Source organism: Taudactylus pleione, unplaced genomic scaffold (assembly GCF_031769625.1).
Source record: "Taudactylus pleione unplaced genomic scaffold, aTauple2 ptg001103l, whole genome shotgun sequence".
Lineage (NCBI taxonomy): Eukaryota > Metazoa > Chordata > Amphibia > Anura > Myobatrachidae > Taudactylus > Taudactylus pleione.
Genome location: NW_028285504.1, coordinates 419,654 through 442,424, shown reverse-complemented (window position 1 = coordinate 442,424; position 22,771 = coordinate 419,654). Strand labels below are relative to the sequence as shown.

At 45.5% G+C, this 22,771-nt stretch overlaps 1 protein-coding gene across 1 annotated transcript in view; it reads left to right on the top strand.

Moving 5' to 3' along the window:
* Window positions 1–9,237: 9,237 nt before the first annotated feature.
* The window catches only part of LOC148453733 (arginase, non-hepatic 1-like), a 74,059-nt gene continuing 60,525 nt past the window's right edge, over window positions 9,238–22,771 (top strand). Inside the window, exons 1-2 of the mRNA XM_088461794.1 lie at window positions 9,238–9,478; window positions 19,202–19,274. Of these exons, the coding sequence (XP_088317920.1) occupies window positions 9,353–9,478; window positions 19,202–19,274 (199 nt within the window). The 5' untranslated portion in view covers window positions 9,238–9,352. The remainder of the gene's footprint in view (window positions 9,479–19,201; window positions 19,275–22,771) is intronic.

The following is a 22,771-nucleotide window of genomic DNA, read 5'->3' as shown; positions in this document are numbered from 1 at the left end:
CGGGGAATTAAGGGCCTGCTGGTACCTATAGTACCCCTGCAAAATAAATATTAAAATTTAAAATAAAGACACAATTTTTAAAAAATATTTTATTATGCCGCACTTTCACCTGGGGGTCGGCAGCCTTTAAGCTCTTTTACATGGCTTCCTCCAGGACTTCTACGATGTCTTCACCTGGGGGGCAGCAACCTGTAAGCTCTTTTGCACAGGCGCCACCCATCCAGGGCTTCCGCAGCGTCTTCTTGCTCCAGCTGGTCTTCTCTCCAGCTCCCTGGCTGGCAGACTGAGTGGATGGCGCCTCTCGCTGGCTTATATAAACCAGCTGAGGGGCCGGGGCGATTACATCGCAGGCTGTGACTGGCTCGCGGTGGCCATCTTTGAATTTAAAAAATGGCGCTGAGGTGCCATTTTTGAAGAGGGCGCACTCGGTTCTCACCATTGAAGTAAATGGTGAGAACAGCTCATTGGCTGAGAGGCGGAAGGCTCGCCTCTCTCAGCCAATGAGCACTCCGCATCGGGATTTCTGAACAGAAATCCCGGGTGGAGTTGTGATTTGGGTAGTAGTGTCCTTAGCGGACACTACTAATGTACGAGGGTCTGCATATTTTCGTTCTTTTTTTGCCAAGACCCTGGATTGTCTGAAGATGACAGATCAACGCATAGGAGGAGGTGAGTATGGAATTTTTATTACAGGTAATCCATAGGATTATCTACTTGGAGAAGAGGACAGATTGGCTACAGGGATACTAGGTGAGTAGGTGAGATAGTGTGTGCGTGTGCATGTATGTTTTAATGAAATTTTACTTTTCTACAGTTTGTGTGTTCTGTGTTTTTTTTAATATTGCTTTTTCTGTGGAACTACAGGTACCAACAAGCCCGTAATGCCCCGCATGCTGATACTTGTGGTTCTCCAAGTGCCATCATGTGGGGGAGGCTTGTTGGGAACTGTAGTTCCACAGCAAAAGCCAATATTTTAACTCTTTACTTGCATAACACTTTACACAATCAACCCAGCACCCACCGCTCCAGGGATGCCAGGAATAGCTCCGGGCTAATAGCCTGGGGTGCCCTGGAGAGGGGGACCCCTTTATTGGGGGGGTCCCCAGCTCCCCAGGGATCCCCAGCCTGAGCTGACTAGCGTTCAGGGGGGATACTTTGGCTGGGGGCCCGGTGAAAGGGCTCCCCTGGCTGTGGCTTCAACCCCCCACTAGCAAGAGTCTGGTGCTGGTTCTGGTAAATATAGGGGACCCTACGCATTTTTCCCCTTGTATTTCCAGAACCAGGGCTGGCTCAGAGCCCAGTGCTGGTTGCGCTGAATACGGGGGACCCCTACGTCATTTGTCCCCCCGTATTTTGGCAACCAGGAACAGTTCTGAAAAGCCTGGTGCTAGTTGTGCTTAATACAGTGGACCCCTACGTCATTTGTCCCCTGTATTTAGCACAACCAGTACTGGGTCTCCAAGCACGGTGCTGGTTGTTTTTTGGCGTGGGGCCACACCATTTTTTTTTATAAACACAGAAGTAGGTATCACGGATCTTTCAGATGTGAGCCTGCATCTCTGTGCTGCTACCGCCCCCGGGTCCTAATGCCTGCCCCACCACCAGCCACACCGCTACCGCTAAGGCCCGCTACCGTCCCTGGGTTCTGGCCACAGCTAACGCCCACTATCCCCCGCGCCTTTTCCCCGGATCCCGCTGTAGCTAATGGCCGCTTCTTTCCCCCGAGCCCACCACCGCTAAAGCCCACAAATGACGGCCATCTTTATACACCCAAGTGAAGCCACAGCGAATACACCTGCTGGAGGCTCCTACTGAGGCTGCGCAACAAGTAGAAATTTCCTATCTATTAAATGGCGCATTCTTAAGATAATAGTTTAAAAACTGTAACTTTCTCTATTACCTGAACCCCAAAAGGCCCTACCCTGGCACAATAGCTACCTAATAAAATAAACCCCAAGTCTAAATTCACCCCCTACCCTGAGTTATGCCTTCCCAAAAAAAACCCCCATAGAGAACAGCAGAAAAGTGGTCCTAATTGAGAATATCAGATAAAAGTGACAGTTGGAAATTTAGATTACTGCAAAATCCTCATTTTTTATGTTTATGCCCTGAAATTTGGCATGCAGCTCGGTACCTCCAATAGCTTTTGAAGTATAGCCCCTTAAACACCATGCCCCCCTCTCCGGAATTCTCTATGGGAGAATTGCAGTTTTTTAGATGCAGCCTTAATATAAGGGCACCATTGTTCATATATATATATATATATATATATATATATATATATATATATATATATATATATATATATATATAAATATAGTACACCCTCAATGCCCTGATACAAATAAATGTGGTGGACAAATTGCTTCTCCTGTGGGATCCCACCAGCGGTGGATATACAGCTATGGCCGAAAGTTTTGAAAATAACACAAGCATTGGTTTTCACATAGTTTGCTGCTCAGTGTTTTTAGATGTTATTATAGTATACTGAAGTAAATTTACAAGCATTTCATAAGTGTCACAGGCTTTTATTGACAATTACATTAAGTTTATGCAAAGAGTCAATATTTGCAGCGTTGACCCTTCTTTTTCAAGACCTCTGTCATTCGCCCTGGCATGCTGTCAATCAACTTCTGGGCCACATACTGACTGATGGCTGCACATTCTTGCCTAATCAATGTTTGGAGTTTGTCAGAATTTGTGGATTTTTGTTTGTCCACCTGCCTCTTGAGGATTGACCACAAGTTCTCAATGGGATTAATGTCTTGCGAGTTTCCTGGCCATGGATCCAAAATTTTGATGTTTTGTTCCCCGAGCCACTTAGTTATCACGTGCTCCATTATGCTGGAAAAGACATTGTTAATCATCAAACTGTTCTTGGATGGTTGGGAGAAGTTGCTCTTGGAGGCTGTTTTGGTACCATTCTTTATTCATGGCTGTGTTCTTAGGCAAAATTGTGATTGATCCCAGTCCCTTGGCTGAGAAGCAATCTCACACATGAATGGTCTCAGGATGCTTTACTGTTGGCATGACACAGGACTGATGGTTTCGCTCACCTTTCCTTCTCCGGACAAGCATTTTTCCAGGTGCCCCAAACTATCTGAAATGGGATTCATCAGAGAAAATAACTTTACCCCAATCCTCAGCAGTCCAATCCAACCAGAATATTAGTCTGTCCCTGATGTGTTTCCTGGAAAGAAGTGGCTTCTTTGCTGCCTTTCTTGACACCAAGACATCCTCCAAAAGGTTTGTCCTGTGTCATGCCAACAGTAAAGCATCCTGAGACCATTCATGTGTGGGGTTGCTCCTCAGCCAAGGCAGTGGGATCACTCTTAAATTTTGCCTAAGAACACAGCCATGCATAAAGAATGGTGCCAAAACATCCTCCAAGTGCAATTTCTCCCAACCATCAAAGAACAGTTTGGTGACGAACAATGCCTTTTCCAGCATGATGGAGCACCTTGCATAAGGAGAAAGTGATAACTAAGTGGCTCGGGGAACAAAACATCAAAATTTTGGATCCATGGCCAGGAAACTCGCAAGACCTTAATCCCATTGAGAACTTGTGGTCAATCCTCAAGAGGCAGGTGGACAAACAAAAATCCACAAATTCTGACAAACTCCAAACATTGTTTAGGCAAGAATGGGCGGCCATCAGTCAGTATGTGGCCCAGAAGTTGATTGACAGCATGCCAGGGTGAATGACAGAGGTCTTGAAAAAGAAGGGTCAACACTGCAAATATTGACTCTTTGCATAAACTTAATGTAATTGTCAATAAAAGCCTTTGGCCCTCATTCAGAGCCGCTCGTTAGCGGCAGTACGCTCGTTCCGAGCGATGTTTGCACATCTGCGCATGCGTACGCTTTTTAGTACGCATGCGCGAACCAGTCAGTACGGCCGAAAATCGTTTGTACGCTATATAGCGAGTGCCTGCTATTTTGAGTGACAGAATGAGGCGTATGTGGGTGGTAACAGGGGAAGGTGCTTGAAAATGGGGAGTGGAGATCCGAACGCAGGCGTGCTTAAAGGTCAAAACGGGCGTTTTATGGGTGTGTATATTTAAAACAGCAGCGTCATTGACCACGTCACTGGGTTATTTTATAGCCAGAACTGCTCGCAAATTTGTGGTAGCAAACACCAACCACAAGAATAGCGAGCAGTTTATACACTGGTCGATGTACTCGATTAATCTAATAAATAGCGGACATGACGTAGGATGCGTGCGGCCAGGGGGCGTTTTTAACAAATAAACGAGCGTATGTTTTGCTCGTTCGTTCAGACTTAGAGGTATGAACAGACTGCAATGTGTGTACGGATCATTTGAATAGCCACCCCTTGTTTTTAAACGAACGACCGCAAATAGCGAACGGGTCTGAATGAGGGCCTTTGACACTTATGAAATGCTTGTAATTTTATTTCAGTATACCATAGTAACATCTGACAAAAAGGTCTAACAGCACTAACGCAGCAAACTTTGTGAAAACCAATACTTGTTATTCTCCAAACTTTTGGCCATGGCTGTAGAAAGCAAGCATACACAAGCAACACAGGGAGATGCTTTATAGTTTAGTATGTATAGAACTATATAAAATTGTCCATAATACGTCCACACTTTTATATAAATTCTATAAGGCTTATCTCTGAAATCTTTACACGTGCATCATAGATTTCTTAAGGTTTCTCCTTAGAGTACACTAATATACAGTACAGGAAACTTGACATTTTAGAATATCAAAATAAAGCCCAGCATCAGAAACAGCACAAGGCCTTTTATAATGCAGTATCCTAAGTAACTTAATAAACGAAGACAAGATTTAAAACTCTTACATAAAAACAACTGTAAATTTGCATATCACATTAGTTCACCAAACTCCTGATGGATGCAATCTTCAAACATCCAATACTGAACTCTGACGAGTGTGAGCTCACAGGCAGCATCTGTACTCCAAGGGGTGAGTAATAAATAGCACAAACAGAACTATCCTGGACCAGCTCTATAAAGCATAAGTTCTGCAATTAAAAATGATATATAGTAAAGGAACAAATCGACACAGTGGTAAAAACAGCAAATAGAACAATTGCAAGATGCAAACCTAAGCAGTATTTGTGGAATAAGCAGTGGCGTAACTACAGCCCCCGCAGACCCCGCGGTAGCTTGGGGGCATGGAGGCTTGGGGGGGCTGCAGATTCCATGCAGACTAGCTGTCCGCATGAAATCTGCTGAAAACGGGCCCTCCAAATATGGCCGCCGCATAGGAGGACACATACACTAGAGATCCTACTGGACCTCTAGCGTCTTTTACGCTTAAGGACCCAGGGGCTCCCCGCTGTACTGTACCGGCAAACTGTACACTGCTCTGCTTCCTTGCGACGCTGTCCTCAGCATCACCTCCCTCCCATCAGTTTCCTCAGCTCCGCCTCTCTGCTGTCACCGTGTGTGCACGGTCGGGGAGGGGAACGTTGAGGACGGCAGCTCAAGTGTGTGCAGATGAGGACGCCGTGTGGGATCCATCCTCAGAAGCTGGCTCAAAGTTTAAGCTGCCACTGTATTCTGCCTTCATGCCCTAGCACTGGGGACCCTATTCACTATCCCAGCGCTGAAGATGTGTGTGTGTGTGTGTTCCTGCTGGGTGCTGAGCTGCTGCGGAGAACCCACTGCCTGCCTTGAGAAGGGGAGGAGAAGCAGCCGACCTCTGTCAGCGCTGATCAAAGGAGTGCCCTGCTTGGTGCCGAGCCGCCCACGGAGAGCGTTGTGGATGGGAAGGAGGAGATGCAGCCGGTCTCTGTCAGCAAAGGGGGACTGAGAGGTACTGTAACTGGGGCAAAGTAGTGTGAGCACTGTGAGGAGCAGGGATTTGGGGGAGGAAGTAGGTAGTGTGAGGTGCAGGGTGTGGGAGAGGGAAGCAGGTAGTGTGAGGCGCAGGGTGTGGGAGAGGGAAGCAGGTAGTGTGAGGCGCAGGGGGTGGGAGAGGGAAGCAGGTAGTGTGAGGCGCAGGGGGTGGGAGAGGGAAGCAGGTAGTGTGAGGCGCAGGGGGTGGGAGAGGGAAGCAGGTAGTGTGAGGCGCAGGGGGTGGGAGAGGGAAGCAGGTAGTGTGAGGCGCAGGGGGTGGGAGAGGGAAGCAGGTAGTGTGAGGCGCAGGGGGTGGGAGAGGGAAGCAGGTAGTGTGAGGCGCAGGGGGTGGGAGAGGGAAGCAGGTAGTGTGAGGCGCAGGGGGTGGGAGAGGGAAGCAGGTAGTGTGAGGCGCAGGGGGTGGGAGAGGGAAGCAGGTAGTGTGAGGCGCAGGGGGTGGGAGAGGGAAGCAGGTAGTGTGAGGCGCAGGGGGTGGGAGAGGGAAGCAGGTAGTGTGAGGCGCAGGGGGTGGGAGAGGGAAGCAGGTAGTGTGAGGCGCAGGGGGTGGGAGAGGGAAGCAGGTAGTGTGAGGCGCAGGGGGTGGGAGAGGGAAGCAGGTAGTGTGAGGTGCAGGGGGTGGGGGGGGAAAGCAGGTAGTGTGAGGCGCAGGGAGTGGGGGGGGAAAGCAGGTAATGTGAGGCGCAGGGAGTGGGGGGGGAAGCAGGTAATGTAAAGCGCAGGGGGTGGGGGGGGGAAGCAGGTAATGTAAAGCGCAGGGGGTGGGGGGGGAAGCAGGTAATGTAAAGCGCAGGGGGTGGGGGGGGGAAGCAGGTAATGTAAAGCGCAGGGGGTGGGGGGGGGGAAGCAGGTAATGTAAAGCGTGGGGGGGGGAAGCAGGTAATGTAAAGCGCAGGGGGTGGGGGGGAAGCAGGTAGTGTGAGGCGCAGGGGGTGGGGGGGGAAGCAGGTAGTGTGAGGCGTAGGGGGTGGGGGGGGAAGCAGGTAGTGTGAGGCGTAGGGGGGGAAGCAGGTAGTGTGAGGCGCAGGGGGTGGGGGGGGGAAGCAGGTAGTGTGAGGCGCAGGGGGTGGGGGGGAAGCAGGTAGTGTGAGGCGCAGGGGGTGGGGGGGAAGCAGGTAATGTAAAGCGCAGGGGGTGGGGGGGAAGCAGGTAGTGTGAGGTGCGGGGGTTGGGTGAGAGAAGCAGGTAGTATGAGGCACAGGGGTTTGGGGGGAAGCAAGTAGTGTGAGGTGCAGGGGGTGTGGAATAATGTATAAGGGGCATTACTATAAGGAGGAAAAATACTGTAAACTATCTAGGGGGGTGGGGGCACATGTTTTACTTTTGCACTGGGAGCCAAATTGCGTATAAACGTCCCTGTAATTATTTTACCAAAATCCCATGTGGGGGAGGAATGGGGGGGGCATCTGAAACTTTTTTGGCAGGGGGGAGCAAAATTTATAGTTACGCCACTGGGAATAAGTGTACCTATTTAGTACAGCAGGTACACATAAAAAGTTATACACTCAGGGCCTGATTCAGCAGTGCGATGTTCAGGAATCTGCGCAGGCACATGACCTTTTTTGCGCATGTGCAGAATGGGTATGTGATCCTGTTCGCAGACTGGCAGCAGACTGTCAGTGATTGACAGTTTGCTGACATTTGGGGGTGGGCAGGGCCAGATTAAGGCTTGTGGGGGCCCCAGGGCAACTAGGTTGCGGGGGCCCCCTTCAAGCCACATAGCGCTGAGCCCAGCCCAGCAGTGCCCCCAGTAGCAGTCCCCCCAGTAGTGATCCCCCCTCTATGCTGTGTCCCCCAGTAGTGGTCCCAGCAGTGTGCAGTGCCCCCAGTGTTATCCCCAGCAGTGCCCCTAGCAGTACCCCCCCCCCCCTCTCTATACAGTGTCCCCCAGTAGTGGTTCCAGCAGTGTGCAGTGCCCCCAGTAGTACCCCCAGCAGTGCCCTTAGGAATAGTCACCCCCCCCCCCAGCAGTGCCCTTAGGAATAGTCACCCCCCCAGCAATGCCCTTAGGAATAGTTACTCAACCCCCCACCCCACCCCACAGACACACACAGGAAAAAAAAAATCTCCACTTACCTTAATCCCCGTTCCGGCATCTGCTCCTCCGTCCAGCGTCCTCCTGGGCCGGCCTGCTCTGCATGATGGGAGAGACGTCGACGTCTCTCCCATCAGCCACTGCGGGAGCCGGAGGACGGACGCTCCGGCAGTGGGCCGCGGCACAGCAGCCGATGAGAGTCTGTATGATTCTCATCGGCTGCTAAAACAAACACACAGCTGCCGGCGCCGGCGGCTGTGTGTTTGTGCTGTGTAGTGCGGACGGCACTTATGTGCCGTCTGCACTACCGCCCTGCCCCAAGCTGATGCAGCAGCACTGACTGTGCTGCTGCATGCAGCTGCAGAACGCCCTCCTCCCGGGAACAGGTGCCGCCGTTGTTAGCAGAGCGCAATGCGCACAGCGTTCCCGGAAGTGCCGGGAACGCTGGCGCTGCAGGGAGAGGATGCCGAGAGCTGCATCTTCTCCCTTCAAACCCCCCTGGCAACAAGCATAAACCCCATGGCAACGAGCATGTAACCCCTGGTAACAAGCATAAATACCCTGACAATAAGCATGAAACCCCCTGGCAACAAGCATGTAACCCCTGGCAACAGGCATGAAACCCCATGGCAACGAGCATAAACCCCCTGGCAACGAGCAGGTAATTTTAAAGTAATTAGAAGCATTACTGTGGGGAATAAAATGGTGTCGGGCAAATATGTAAGTGGCACTTTGGTAATAGGCATTGCAGTGTGTGGCATAATGTGTAATGGGCATTATGATGTGTGGAATAATGTAAGTCACTATACCAGGGATGTCTGAGTAGTGCACTGCCTTATCGAGGAGCAAGGACAAAATCCAGGTACGGGAAGGGAGGGGGCGCAAAATTGCTGCCTTGCACTGGGTGACAGATATCCTAGTTTCGGCCCTGATTTGAACATATGACATGAATTCCAAAACATGGAACGTCCATAATATATATTCTAAACTGTAACATAATTTTAATAAATCATAATTGTTTATTATCCTAATTTACTTGGCTAATCAGCAGCATATTTGGTAGCTACTGTATAATTATCTACAGATAACACAACATTTTGATGCACATCTATTGGGGTTAGGAAAATATAAAATAACGTGTGGTTTAAGTTCTGTTCATTGGCAATCGCAACACAACAGATACTTCTCGCACAGCACACGATCACTTGATGACCCCAGACAGCCATATTACGCTAAAGGGGCGTGAGAGCTAGGCACTGTCTCACACACCTCCGAAACCGCCCTTCTCATTGGCCGGCTGTCTGACTGTCACCGTTACGTCCGAGGGTGGGATGTTCCTCTAAAGTCAAGTAGTCAAATCCGCGATGCTGCTGTAAACAGAATGAACTGGGTCAATCCAGTAACAAAGAAGAGGACAGAAAATTATTCATCACCTGCCGTCGGGAATAACCTGTCGATGTCCTTTTGAATGTACAAGATGTCTTTGCCAATGCGTTTTATAAGGCTTTTAAAGGAAAAGGTTGGCATTATTAACCTGCAGAAGAAATGTACCCACTCAATAGCTGTAATTGGAGCTCCCTTCTCCAAGGGTCAGGTAAGCAGAACATGCTTTTGACTGAGCATTTAAACGCATCGTATGTATACATGTTAATATCTCATTGTTGCATGGTATGTATACGTTAATATCTCATTGTTGCATGGTATGTATACATGTTAATATCTCATTGTTGCATCGTATGTATACATGTTAATATCTCATTGTTGCATGGTATGTATACATGTTAATATCTCATTGTTGCATGGTATGTATACATGTTAATATCTCATTGTTGTTCCCAAATTATTTAATTCTTGTAAGACTGTATGTAAAATATACGATTTACATACCTACGTTTCGCACAGTGCATGTCATAAGAATTCTAACAGTAAACGTAATCATAACACATATTAACAGACATGTAAGGCCAACAATTAAAATGTTCCCATATAACTCATGCACATTGTAAACCTGACATTCCCCAATTAAAACGTAAGGGATCACTTAAACTCCTCCTACATACTCAGGACATTGTAATAATGGCAGCTAATAAAAGTAAAAAATAAGGTGAGAATTTTTTATTAGCATCATTGTCTTTTTTTTATTAGACGTTTAACGGGTTCCATTCCACTGTTCATAGTGTATAGAAAGCGACTTTGAGTCATATGGGAGAAAAGCGCTATATAAATAAAATTATTATTACTATTATTATTATTATAAAATAAAATACAGCAGAGATGGGAGATCAAACAGGATAGTATTAAACTGGCTACAAACTAGGACAACAGATTGGCCATCCGGCTGATCCGCTGTCCTATCTGAGGATTGGTGAGTGTATACAGGTTTACCAATAGTCGGCCCGATGTGTCATGACTGACGTCACAACTCGATGGTCATTTACATCTGCATCTGCAGATATATCAGCACAGCCGACGCAATATGTTTGTGAACAACATCGTTCACAGACATATCGTCTGTACACAACCCATGTCACCCAGAAGACAATGGACTAGTCAAAGTATTACAGATACATGAATTGGCTGAATTGCTGTAATAGCTACAACCAATGGGTGTGGATAGACAATAAAAAGGTCGACAGTGTCTAGATAGATACCAGATTCTAGACAGTCAATAGGTCGACTGGGACAAAAGGTCGACATGCAATAAGACCAACATGTACAAATGGATAATAGGGTCAAAAGATCGTCATGAAAATTGTTGATACAAAAATGGTTGACACATTTTTTTTTTTTTTTACCCTAATCTTCATTTTTACCCCTAATACTGCCCTTGGTGCCTAACCCACCCTCCTGGTGCCTAACCCTAACTGTCGGGGTAGGTGCTTGACCCTAACTGTCCCTTCTAGTGTCTAACCCTAACCCTCCGGTAAGTGCCTAACCCTAATCCTGCCTGCTGGTGCTTAACCCTAACTGTCGGGTTAAGTGCTTAAACCTAACCCTCCGATAAGTGCCTAACCCTAAATTACAGAAAAAAACGTGTCAAACATTTTTGTGTCAAACATTTTTACCGGTCGACCATATGCACCTGTCGACGTTCTTGCATGTCGACATTTAGTGTGTCGACCTTTTGTCCCTGTCCACCTTTTGTCCCAGTCGACCTATTGACTCTCTAACATCTGGTGTCTATCTAGACATTGTCGACCTTTTTACAGTCCGGAACCCACAACCAACCTGTAGCAAATAAATAAATACAACAATGAAGAAAAAAAGAATAGCGCATATGTCTATCCAGAGCCAAGAGACACACTATACTTAATCATATAAAAATGTATTAAAGGAACATGTAATAGATCCTGCTAGTAAGACATCCTTCTGAAGAAATTCTCGATTGAGAAAGAAACTCGTTAGCATGTCCCTGGGTTAAAGCCTGCATTCCTGACCTGCCTCATATCTCTGGAGAGATTCCTGCAGAGCCTTGCTACTCTGGAAATCGGTTCAAACTAAATCTCAGAACTCTGCTGTGGCCGCATGGAGCCCCAGAGTTGAGATAATTAATCAAGTGCCTCCGTTGAGCACCAACGCTCAATACGGCTGAAGCCGCACACCACCAGCCAATTTACCAGCCAGTTTCCAGCCACCACACGACATCATACCAAGTGCTGACACGGGACTCTGCATCTATGATCGTTAATTGACGGCTGCAGCTTCTCTCACTCATACGGCACCACCAAATCATTCAGCAGGAGACGGAAAGAAGGAGTAGATGAGCAGTACACCCACTACATTCCCTAGACCTATTATCCTAGGTGGGCAACGGAAGGGTTAACAGATTTTACTCTCACCTCCTTTCCTAATAGCAAGGGGTACATTGACTCCAGCTTGTATCTATTATACCTCAGACTTCCATGATTTCACATGCAGTAGCTATTTGAAACATTCTAAACATTGTTACCACAAAAACATTGTTACATAGTGAGCCAACACGGACACCAACTTATCCTCTAGCAGGATTCATGTTACCCACAATCAGGGTTTTTTTTCAGATGAATGGACTTGTAAGCTATATCTGCATAAGATTGGTGCACACAGCTGGTGCTCCGTTATAAGTCTTTCCTACATGTGCATGTCTTACAGTTTATGTTCAGATTACTGCAGTTTGCATTTATAATTACTGATCAATATTTTATTGCATTTATCACCTGGTGCTCGGTTACAAGTTGTTTCCATATGCACATGTCTCATAGTTTCATGCCCAGACTATTGCAGTGGTTACATTGACAATTATTGATCAACGTTTTATTGTATCTATTACATGTGCCCTTAATAAATTTTTATATGATTAAGTATAGTGTGTCTCTTGGGTCTGGCTAGACATATATGCGCTATTCTTTTTTTCTACATTGTATTTTATTCCTTTATTGGATTTATGGTATTGGAGGACCCCTAGGACAGCTGCTGGTCACGATCCAATTGCAGAGAGGTGGGCGCCCTATTTTTCTCTTTTCATTAAATACAACAATGATATTAAAATATTAACAGTGTTAAATCACCTTGCAGTCTGTGAGAACATTTGATTGTGCACAATACAAAAATGGATAGCTATGAGTGCCAACAACAATGGAAAAAAAATATGACTGAAATGCAGATGAAACAAAATATATACATCCAACCCGTGCATATGTAATTTTCAATTGCATTAATGATAAACTGCACATTTTTATAAAATGAGCAGTAGTTATAAAATTTAAAGCAATGAGCAATGGTGACTGTATGGAAGATTGTTGAAATCCTTGATGTCATTTGTGATTTAATACTGGTTGTTGACAAGATGTTACTCTCATCAGCCATGTAACCACCTGGTATAGCACTCAGTACTTTGTTGACTGATGTGGGGAGTTATGCCTAGCCTCACATGACACAGCATAATGTCAGTTTTATAAGCTTGCAGTGTTTGCTGGAAGTAAATATTAACCTTGAATAATTCCCATGTGTGGTAAATGGTCTAGTAAGTGTCCTTCCTGAAATTAAGGATAGTGTTATTTTGGTTCTACATAAGGCAAATTTAATTAACCATATAGAGTTGCAGGCAGAGAAATTTGGGGATTTCTAGCACTGAAGTGTATACAGACAAACAAACTAAGGTGTCTCTTTCTGAAAGGCATAGGGACAGGACCGGTGCAAGGTTCATAGGCGCCCTAGGCAAACTTTTAGCCTATCACCTGTGTTTCCGGCTCCTCTGTGCCACCTCTTCCCCCCCCTTCCCTTTACCTATATTCCAGCTCCACTGTGCAGCTAGCCCTCGTTCCCTTACCAGTATCTTCTGTGCTGCACTTGGGACTTGTTACACATATATATATATATATATATATATATATATATATATATATATTGTAAATAAATCTTAAAAAGTAATACATCCCGCAGCATTAACAAGCTCCAACAAAACATTCTACAGCCAACCCATCCCCCCACACACAGATAAGTTAACACCACCAACAAATAACTTCAATATACCTAGATACAACATATACCCCATAATGGTACTACGCCCCTACCCCACATATTACTACAGTATCCACCTCCCCAGATTATATCCAGATGCTATTATTGTGCACCACTACCCCCAATAACACTAAAAACAAAAGCACCCACAGCTACTTACGTCTGCTTGAAGGAGGTTCTGTGGTCTCCACACAGTCATGGCCCACAGAGCTGCAGAGGAGGATAGGCACATATATGGTGCGTACACACTAGACGATATGCTCCCTGAGCGATATCATCTAGTGTGTCCCCGGCAGGGTGTGCTCAATGTCGTTCATGACATTGAGCACACCCGCTGAACGATATCATTAACGATCTCATTCAGCGCCGGGCTCTCTCCCCCATTCCATAACATGCAGCAACCTGACGACATCGTCAGATTGGCCTGCATGTTAACCCGATGAACGATAATGACGAACGACCCGCGAGAACGCGCATCGTCATTATCGTTCATCGTTTTTGTGTTAAAAATGGATGATAAAGTGGACGACTGAACGATAACGATATCGTTCAGTCGTCCACTTTAATCGCCCAGTGTGTACGCACCAATACACTGACAGTCACAGGACCGGAAGTGAATAAAGTGGCGGGGCCTCAGTAAGAAGGGGCGGAGCCTCTGTAGGGGCAGAAGAGGGGACTCCTACACATCGCACATCCCAGGGGAGGGAGCAGCCACCATACATAGAGGGAAGGGGGCGGGCGTCGGGCACTGCTGCTGCTGCTGGCTGCGCTGCACCTGACATGTCAGACTAATGACATGTCTGCAGTCACGGCCAGACAGCAGCTGGTAAGCGCAGGAGCAGCGGCCGCTGCCAGCATGAAGTAAAATAAGGATGTCTCCATCAGAGACGTCCTTACTACTGTACTGACAGCCTCAGTGCCGCCCCCTCAGGTGCCGGTGCCCTAGGCAGCTGCCTAAAGCTGCCTAATGGTAGCGCCGGCCCTGCATAGGGGCCTATATATTAATAATTGTGGCAATGCCACAATTATTAAGGATCCATATTGCAGGGGATATTTTCATCTTTAATGAAAATATCCCGCTATGTACAAAGGGGAACTAGCAGGGACATTGGTTGCAGTAACCGCTGTCCAGGTCTGCTATTAGAAATCGTGGAGCCCCCCCGGGGGATGGCACAGAGGTGGGCGGATCTGTGTATAATGTGGGTGGAGTTACACTGGGGGGGTGGAACGTTAAGTGTGGGGTCAGGAAGGAAGGATGGACATAGGCGGCACAGGGCTGGGAAGCCTGGACTTGGAGGGCACAGAGAAGGCTGGACTGGGGGTGCACAGTGCAGGGAAGGCTGGACCCTAAATGGGGGCACAGGGGAGGGAAAGCTGGCTGGACTAGGGGGGGGAACAGTGCAGGCTAGGTGTACTAGGGGGGAGGTACAGGGCAGGGAAGGCTGGACTGGGGAAGGGGGACAGGGCAGGGAAGAATGGCTGGTTTAGGGTGAGAACAGGGCAGGGAAGGCTGGCTTGACTAGGGGGAGCACAGGGCAGAAAAGGCTGGCTGGACTGGGGGGGGGGTGCATGGGGCAGAGAAGGCTCACTGGACTATGGGAGCACAGGGCAGGGAAGGCTGGCTGGACTGGGGGGGAACAGGGCAGGCTAGGTGTACTAGGGGGGAGGTACAGGGCAGGGAAGGCTGGACTGGGGAAGGGGGACAGGGCAGGGAAGAATGGTTGGTTTAGGGTGAGAACAAGGCAGGGAAGGCTGGCTTGACTAGGGGGAGCACAGGGCAGAAAAGGCTGGCTGGACTGGGGGGTGGTGCACGGGGCAGAGAAGGCTCACTGGACTACGGGAGCACAGGGCAGGGAAGGCTGGCTGGAGTAGTGGGTTAGGGCAGGGAAGGCTAGCTGCACTAGGTGGAGGGGAATAGGACTGGGACACAGTCCTACCTTGTTTCTTCAGTGGGCCTGGGAGACAGCGGTGCGGCAGCTAATTAGGAGTGGCTGCGATGGTCACTCCTGATTAGCTGCCAGTCCGCAAGCTGTAATGGCTTGCTGCTGGCATCATATTTGAAATACAGTCAGTGGCGCTGTTTCTCCCCGGCTACTGAGGCCCGATTCATATCTTCTGCTCCCCTGTCACGCAGGCCACCACTCTCTCCGGGCACGGAACTCTGGGCCTGGCAGTCCCCCCCTGATGGTGGCCTGCCATTGTCCCTGTGAGTTATAGCCCCGGTATTTTGTAGAAGTCTTTCACAGAAGTGAAACACTTCTCCTGTGGAAGCTGTCACTGCGCATGCTCACAGCATCAGCTTCCGCCGCTTGCCAGAGGCTGTGGGAGAGTGATCGAAAGCTTTGCTTTTTGGAGTTTAGTACATAGGGGTCAGATCGTAGTTCTCATTGATAATAATGGGGACTGATAATAATGGGGATTTCTGTAAAATCTCCTGCACTGTGCTATTAGTACATAGGAATAATTCATACAATTATGCAGAAACTGCAACACATTGACCCCATAAAGAGCTATATCCTGCAAACATTCAATGTTTTCTCAAGATTTAAGACTTTTGCCTATTTATCAAAACCCTCAGCCAGGTAAAGGTTAGCTCTGGCAACCGCAAACGCTGGCCTTTTTTGGGGACATTCTATGATGCTTCCTTATGCAAAGCATGAGTTCATTGGGAGGCTGACTAGCTAAAGCAATTATACTTCAAGCCTAGAAATGTGGGGCTTTTAAAGTACATATAAGCCAGCTTTTGGACATATTGTTTCTAAAGCCTTAGTACAAATACACTAAATAATAGACACACTATGCCTATTTTAATCTGTCTATCAGGTTATCTGACTCATCTAAGCTGATGTGCCTAAATAGGAGCATGACACAGAGATCTCTTACTTTCTCTTGCATCACTGTGGTGTGAGAGTGGAGAGGAGGAGACTGCCTTATGCAGCACATACTGTACAAGTTGTGCTGTGTACTATTTTCTCACCAACACATTTTCTGTACAGGTTGCAAAGTGTTTTTTTTTACCTCTTATAACTGTCTCAAAATAGAACACATTCTTCTTCATCAGTTCATCATCACAAAGGATTTTTCAAGGATTGAAGCTGGAGCAGTATCAGACGGGTTGTGTATGCGATGCCGGCGCTCGGGATCCCAGCGGTCAGAATCCCAACGCCAGCATCTCGACCAGGTTAGAACCCCGATGCCCCCAGGTATGCCGGCGCCAGTATTCTGACAAGTGTCGGGATTCCGGCGTCTGCATTCTGACCGCCGGAATCCCCGCGGTCCGTATTCTGACCGCATCCCGCATTAGATATGTATAACAATTACCTGTCTTTAAACAATGCCTCAAAATTCAGTAACCGGTCTGAATAAAGCTTTGGAAGCTTAGATTGTAAACAGTTGCAGAATCACTTTGAAATAACAAGATTTGTCCTCCCTAAGGCTAGCTTACTGTATTAATCCTCATGAAAGTGTTTAATTTGCTCCTTAGCTCTGAGGTTGCAGAGGTTCTGTCCTATACCATCGATATGTTGTTTTTTGCACTCTCTATTTGCACTTCTACAGAAAAATGAATTGCTTAATGCAATGTAATATCAGTTTTCATACATACAAAATTACTTAAACTAGACACTGTACCAGTGTGGTCAATGAAGAATCAATGTAAGGTACATAGACCAATATATAAAATATCTAAATGAAACAGGGTGAAAGCAAGGTAGTTTTATAGATTTTTTTCAATGCCCGGTAGGCAGTATGGCACTGGGGCATGAAGGGCCCACCGAGAGAAATGCAGTGGTAGGTAAATATATATACATAAATATAAATAAATATAGATATTAATTGCGCTCTGTGACCCCATTAGTACTGTGTGTGATGAGTGGAAATCAGGAGAAAGGATAATCAACATAGATGTAGTACCAGATGAAAGAATTTACTTGTGACTTTTACAGAGAAACATACACATTAAAATGTATATATAAATAATTCTTCAGGTGTCTCAAACACAAAAAAATAAATGCAGTAATTGTATAGCAAGAAAATGCATCAATTGCAGTAATCAGGATGAGGACGAAATCCCCACCCAAATTCTAAGAAGGATGCACACATAAAAAGTCCTTTGTATCGGGGTGTATATAGTCTATACAGTGTGTGTATATGAGCACATTATAGAGCATCATGTTATCTTGTTGATTAGTTGTGAATAATTATTTGGTACTTGGGGCAAAGTTCCAGGTATTTGGAGTGTGGTATAGTTGGGAATTAAATGGTTACATTGACTGCGGCATCCCGCTAGTCAGTGTCTGGCTGCTGCAGGATGATAACTGTGGATATAGTTGCCTGGGAGATCTTCCGGGGCCAAGGAGTACGGGGGACAGCGGATTCAGGGACAGGAGTCTCTCCCGGTGTGCATATCGGTGTTCACCTGAGTGAGCAGACAAGCACCGTCACCGCACATGAGGGCGGATTGCAATGGGGCTGGTGGAGCTGCAGCTCCAGGCCCCTAAGCAAAATAGGCCCACAGTATCTGCTGTACACCGGGAAAAAATTCCTGCTACAGACTGCTGGTCCCTGCTGCCTGCCAGCGCCGCGACTGCCCGATGCAGCTAAAACACGAGAAATAGCAACAATGTGACATCACAGCTCATGGCGCCGCACATGGCTCCATCACCGTGCCGAAATGCAGCCGTGGAGGATGAGCTCAGCTCTGTGAAGGCGGCCAGGCCGGGTGAGTGATGAAGACTCAGTAGGAAGCCAGTAGGTGTCTGAGCTATCTTCAGTGTAAAGAAGAACAAAGAGTCATGTAAGTAATGATATGGCCTCCACAGAGTCCTGATCTCAACATCATCGAGTCTGTCTGAGAAGGATTGGAGCAAGCCTACATCCTCAGAGGATCTGTGGTTACTTCTCCAAGATGTTTGGAACAACCTCCCTGCCGAGTTCCTTCAAAAACTGTGTGCAAGTGTACCTAGGAGAACTGATGTGATTTGATTTAGATTTCTCTTCTGTTCATTCACTTTGCATTTTGTTAATGCAATACTGTGCAAAAGTTTTAGGCAGGTGTGGAAAAAAATGCTGCAAATTAAGAATGCTTATTTTACCCGGTGTGTGTGTGTGTGTATATATATATATATATATATATATATATATATATATATATAATATAAATTTTTTTTTTTTTCATTCAGTGGTCAATAATACAACAGGTAGTGCTGCATGCTTCTAAGTGGGGAGAGAGCTGAGGTGCTTGACTGAAGCTATGTCCTCCATGGTGCTAGTCACACCCAATGTGCAGACCACACCCTAGCTTCAGTAGTCACACCGCCAATGTGCTGGTCTCTCCCCTTGCGGCAGTATACAATAGGCCCGAATGGACCTTAATCTGGCACTGACGCTATTACTTCTTTGTACACAAGAGGCGGATAAGAGACACCCCCCCATAGGCAACTCTATAGAAATACAGGTGGCTGCGGCATTTGCATATATACACATAAGCGCTACATACAAAGTCGCAGCCGCAATGGGATAAGCCCAAGGTGCTGTATGCACACTTTCAGTGTGAAGGATAGTGAGTTTCCCATTGGAATTCACACTGAGGGGGGAAATGTACTAACCTCTGGAAAGTGATAAACTACCAGCCACTCAGCTCCTAACTGTCATTTTACAGGCTGTATTTGAAAAATGACAGTTAGGAACTGATTGGTTGGCAGTTTATCACTTTCCAAAGCTTAGTACATCTGCCCCTAAATCTTGTTATTTATATATAATTGTTAATAATAAACATACACATGCTTGTCATTGACCTATAAATTGTATTTTATTACAGAAATGGCGTGGTGTAGAACATGGACCAGCTGCAATTAGAAAAGCTGGCCTCATTGAAAGATTGTCCAGTATAGGTAAGAAACTCTCATTTTCAATCATGGTTTAAGTAAATTTGGATGTAGTTTTATAACGTCTTGCACATCACGCAATCAATCAATTTCAGTAGTTTTTCTAGTGCAGTTTAGTAAATAATAGCATAATTGCTATGGCAAGCACTTACTCTATTAATTAAACCTGCTTTCTTTAATGTCCCCCAATGTATATACAAATTAAAGTGACAGGAAACCTAAACAAAATGTATTTGTGTTGTATACAAATCTGAATACTACTACTTACTTAACCTTCTTTGATATTAAATTAGTTTTTAGAAGTTATTCAGTGCTAGCTGCCATATTTCTGTGATAGTTCGCCCTACATCCAACTTTGAAAAAAAAAAAATTGTACCAGTGAAGCTTCTAAATGCATGTGTGCTGCCCTGGACCCTGCTGACTTAATAGGTGTGTTTGCAACATCTGAACGTTTACACATTGTTTTCTCATAAGAGTTCTGTGCTTATTTAACCATGCTGTACTGCATAATATAAAACGGAATTCAAAAGCAGTAGTCTTACATACAGCCTACAGGTAAACTTATACCACTAGAATGCCAGGTCGAATTTGGGATTGTTTACGTGCCCATCCCGGATGCGACTCGGCTGAGTCTCCTGTGAGACAGACCGCCCAAACCAGGACTAATGCTGGGCATACACTCTACAATTATCTGTCAGATATCTCTCCAATCTGTCTGGTGGGAAGGAAAATCTGGTCTGTTTTCTAGTGTTTGGGAGCAAATTTCTATTAGGTTTTAATTCCAACTATAGATATATAAAAAAAGGGGGGAATGAACAGCGCTAGTGTCAACAGATGTTAAATTGATATTATAAAATGAATAATAACTGAGTGGGATCCAATAATACCATGGAGGCAATCAGTGCATTTGGTTTCTGAATGCAAATAAACAGCCAATAGATAGATAGTCAATACTTAAGCTGCATACACACACAACGATTTTGTTACCAACGATTTTATGAACGATTTTATGAACGATTATCTGTCAGATTATCTGTCAGATTTTTTAAAGTGTAATGAATGATGTTTTTGAACTACAAATGATTTTTGCATATTCCCCTAATGAAAATCGTTGAGTTGACAAGTCTGACTGAACTACAAACGTGAACGCGCATGAACGATTATCGTTCATCATTTGACTCAGAAAGTGAACAATTTTTTCAAACGATTATCGTTAAATGATAATCGTTCAAAAAATCGTTGTGTGTATGCAATTTAAGACATATGTAAATACATAGAGGTTCTCCTGATCCAATGATCTAATACAGTTTGGTTCAGAAATAAGGGTATTCAATAATAAAATAAAGACATAGATTATACACAAAAAACATAAAAATTTGTAAAAATAATAATAATCAATCCTCACGTGGAAAAATGTAGCTCAGTCTGGTGAGTTTATTGTCCATGAGAAAGATATGATATATAGAACATGATATAGTCACCAAAGCAAATAGCAGCAGATGTGTGAAGGTGGAGTGATATTCCAGGGCAAGTAGATGTGTGAAGGTGGAGTGATATTCCAGGGCAAGTAGATGTGTGAAGGTGGAGTGATATTCCAGGGCAAGCAGATGTGTGAAGGTGGAGTGATATTCCAGGGCAAGCAGATGTGTGAAGGTGGAGTGATATTCCAGGGCAAGCAGATGTGTGAAGGCGGAGTGATATTCCAGGGCAAGTAGATGTGTGAAGGTGGAGTGATATTCCCTAATTCCAACTAGCCAGATTGTACAGATATCTAACAGATAACTGTATAGTGTATGCCCAGCATAAGTGATACTGGCCAAATAGAACATAACATTTTTGTAGCATAATATGTACAGTCATTTCCATAAGAAGAGAGACAGAAAAGACAAAACAGAGAAGAAAAGAAAAGTTTTTATAGCACTTAAGATGTATGCCCCAATTGTTAAGCCAAATAAGAAATAAAAAAGGCTAATATAATATCCCATAACTGCTTAACTAAACAGCCTGGGCGGTAGACTATAGGGCACAACTGTTTAAAAAATATAGTGGTTAAACATAGATAATGATTATCAAAGTACAAAACAATAAACATTTATCATTTCCCCTTTTAAAAAGTGTCATTTAGTATAATCACTGCTTACAATTAAAGTTGTTAAATAACATTATAGTGAGGGAAAAAAAAGAGAGTGAAGATAAGGATAAAGATAATAAAAATAAATTATTCTATTCACTTTCAAAAAAGGCAGCTAATGTAGTCACTTCTAACAAGTAAAGCTGTAAAATAACAATGTAGTGAGTAATAGGTATCAATGTATAGGAAACCAAGAATCTTGACGTCAGATAAAGGGTCTGATTCTGAGTTGGACACAGCTCGTATAGCAAGCTTTGGCACACTGCGCATTTACAGAAGCACATTTACGCAGCTGATTCTGAATAGGACAGATCTTTGCATGAAAAAGACATGGCAACACTGGGTCACTTGAGATCTGTCTCGTGTCAGTGTCGTGGGTGTGTATCTACACTTGCATAGGAAAATGCAGGGGGGTTTCGGGTTGCCTGGAAACTCCCCTCCCCAGCCCACACCATGAGCACAATAGCAATAGTAATATAATAGAATATTACTAATGCTGCATGTTCTTCTAAAGCTGCATACACACAGTACGATCTGCACAACCAACGATATCGCTGAACGATTTCCCTTAAACTTTCTGTAGTGCAGGACAAACGATATTGGATGTACACACTGATAGGTATCTATAATAGATATCTTTCAGTGAAGTCATCTTGCCACATTGCTGAACATGCAAATCGTGATGAAATCGTCCAAGTTGGCCTGCATGTACGGATGACCATAGATATCGTTATCGTCCATGCGGGAGCACACATCGTTGGTCGTTCACTGCATAAAAATGAGCAATATGAATGATTTATCATTGAACGATATCGTTATCGTTCATAGGTAACGTACCGTGTGAATGCACCTTAAGTATCACAAATGAAATATATAGCACCACCTGTGGATTTTTTGACATATGTCAGCCAGTAATAAATACACTTGCGCATCAACTAGGATATCTAAAAAACATGCAGTGATAGGGGTGCATTGCTATAGACCATCAATGCAATTAATTATTAATACCATATAATAATACACTATCCAGTACATAACGAGATCATTATGTACATATATGTCCAGGGCAGTGCTAGGTTCTTCTGCTGCTCTCCCATACTCCCAGACTTGCTCCCATACTCCCATGGCCGGGGTTGGGCTGCGGTTGTAGAGCAGCCCTGACAGTCTCCTCTGTGTGGGGTGTGGTTAAGTTTCAAGGGGTCTTGCTGGGAGTCACAGGGGCCTGGCTCGGTGGCACGCCCCCATCTCTTCCCAGCTGAGCAGAGCACACCGGCCCATCACTGCCGCCACCCCTTCCCTCTCCCTGAGCTCATACCATGAACTCCGGTCCGGCGGGAGGGGGGGTGGAGAACAGGGACATTTCCAGTCGGGC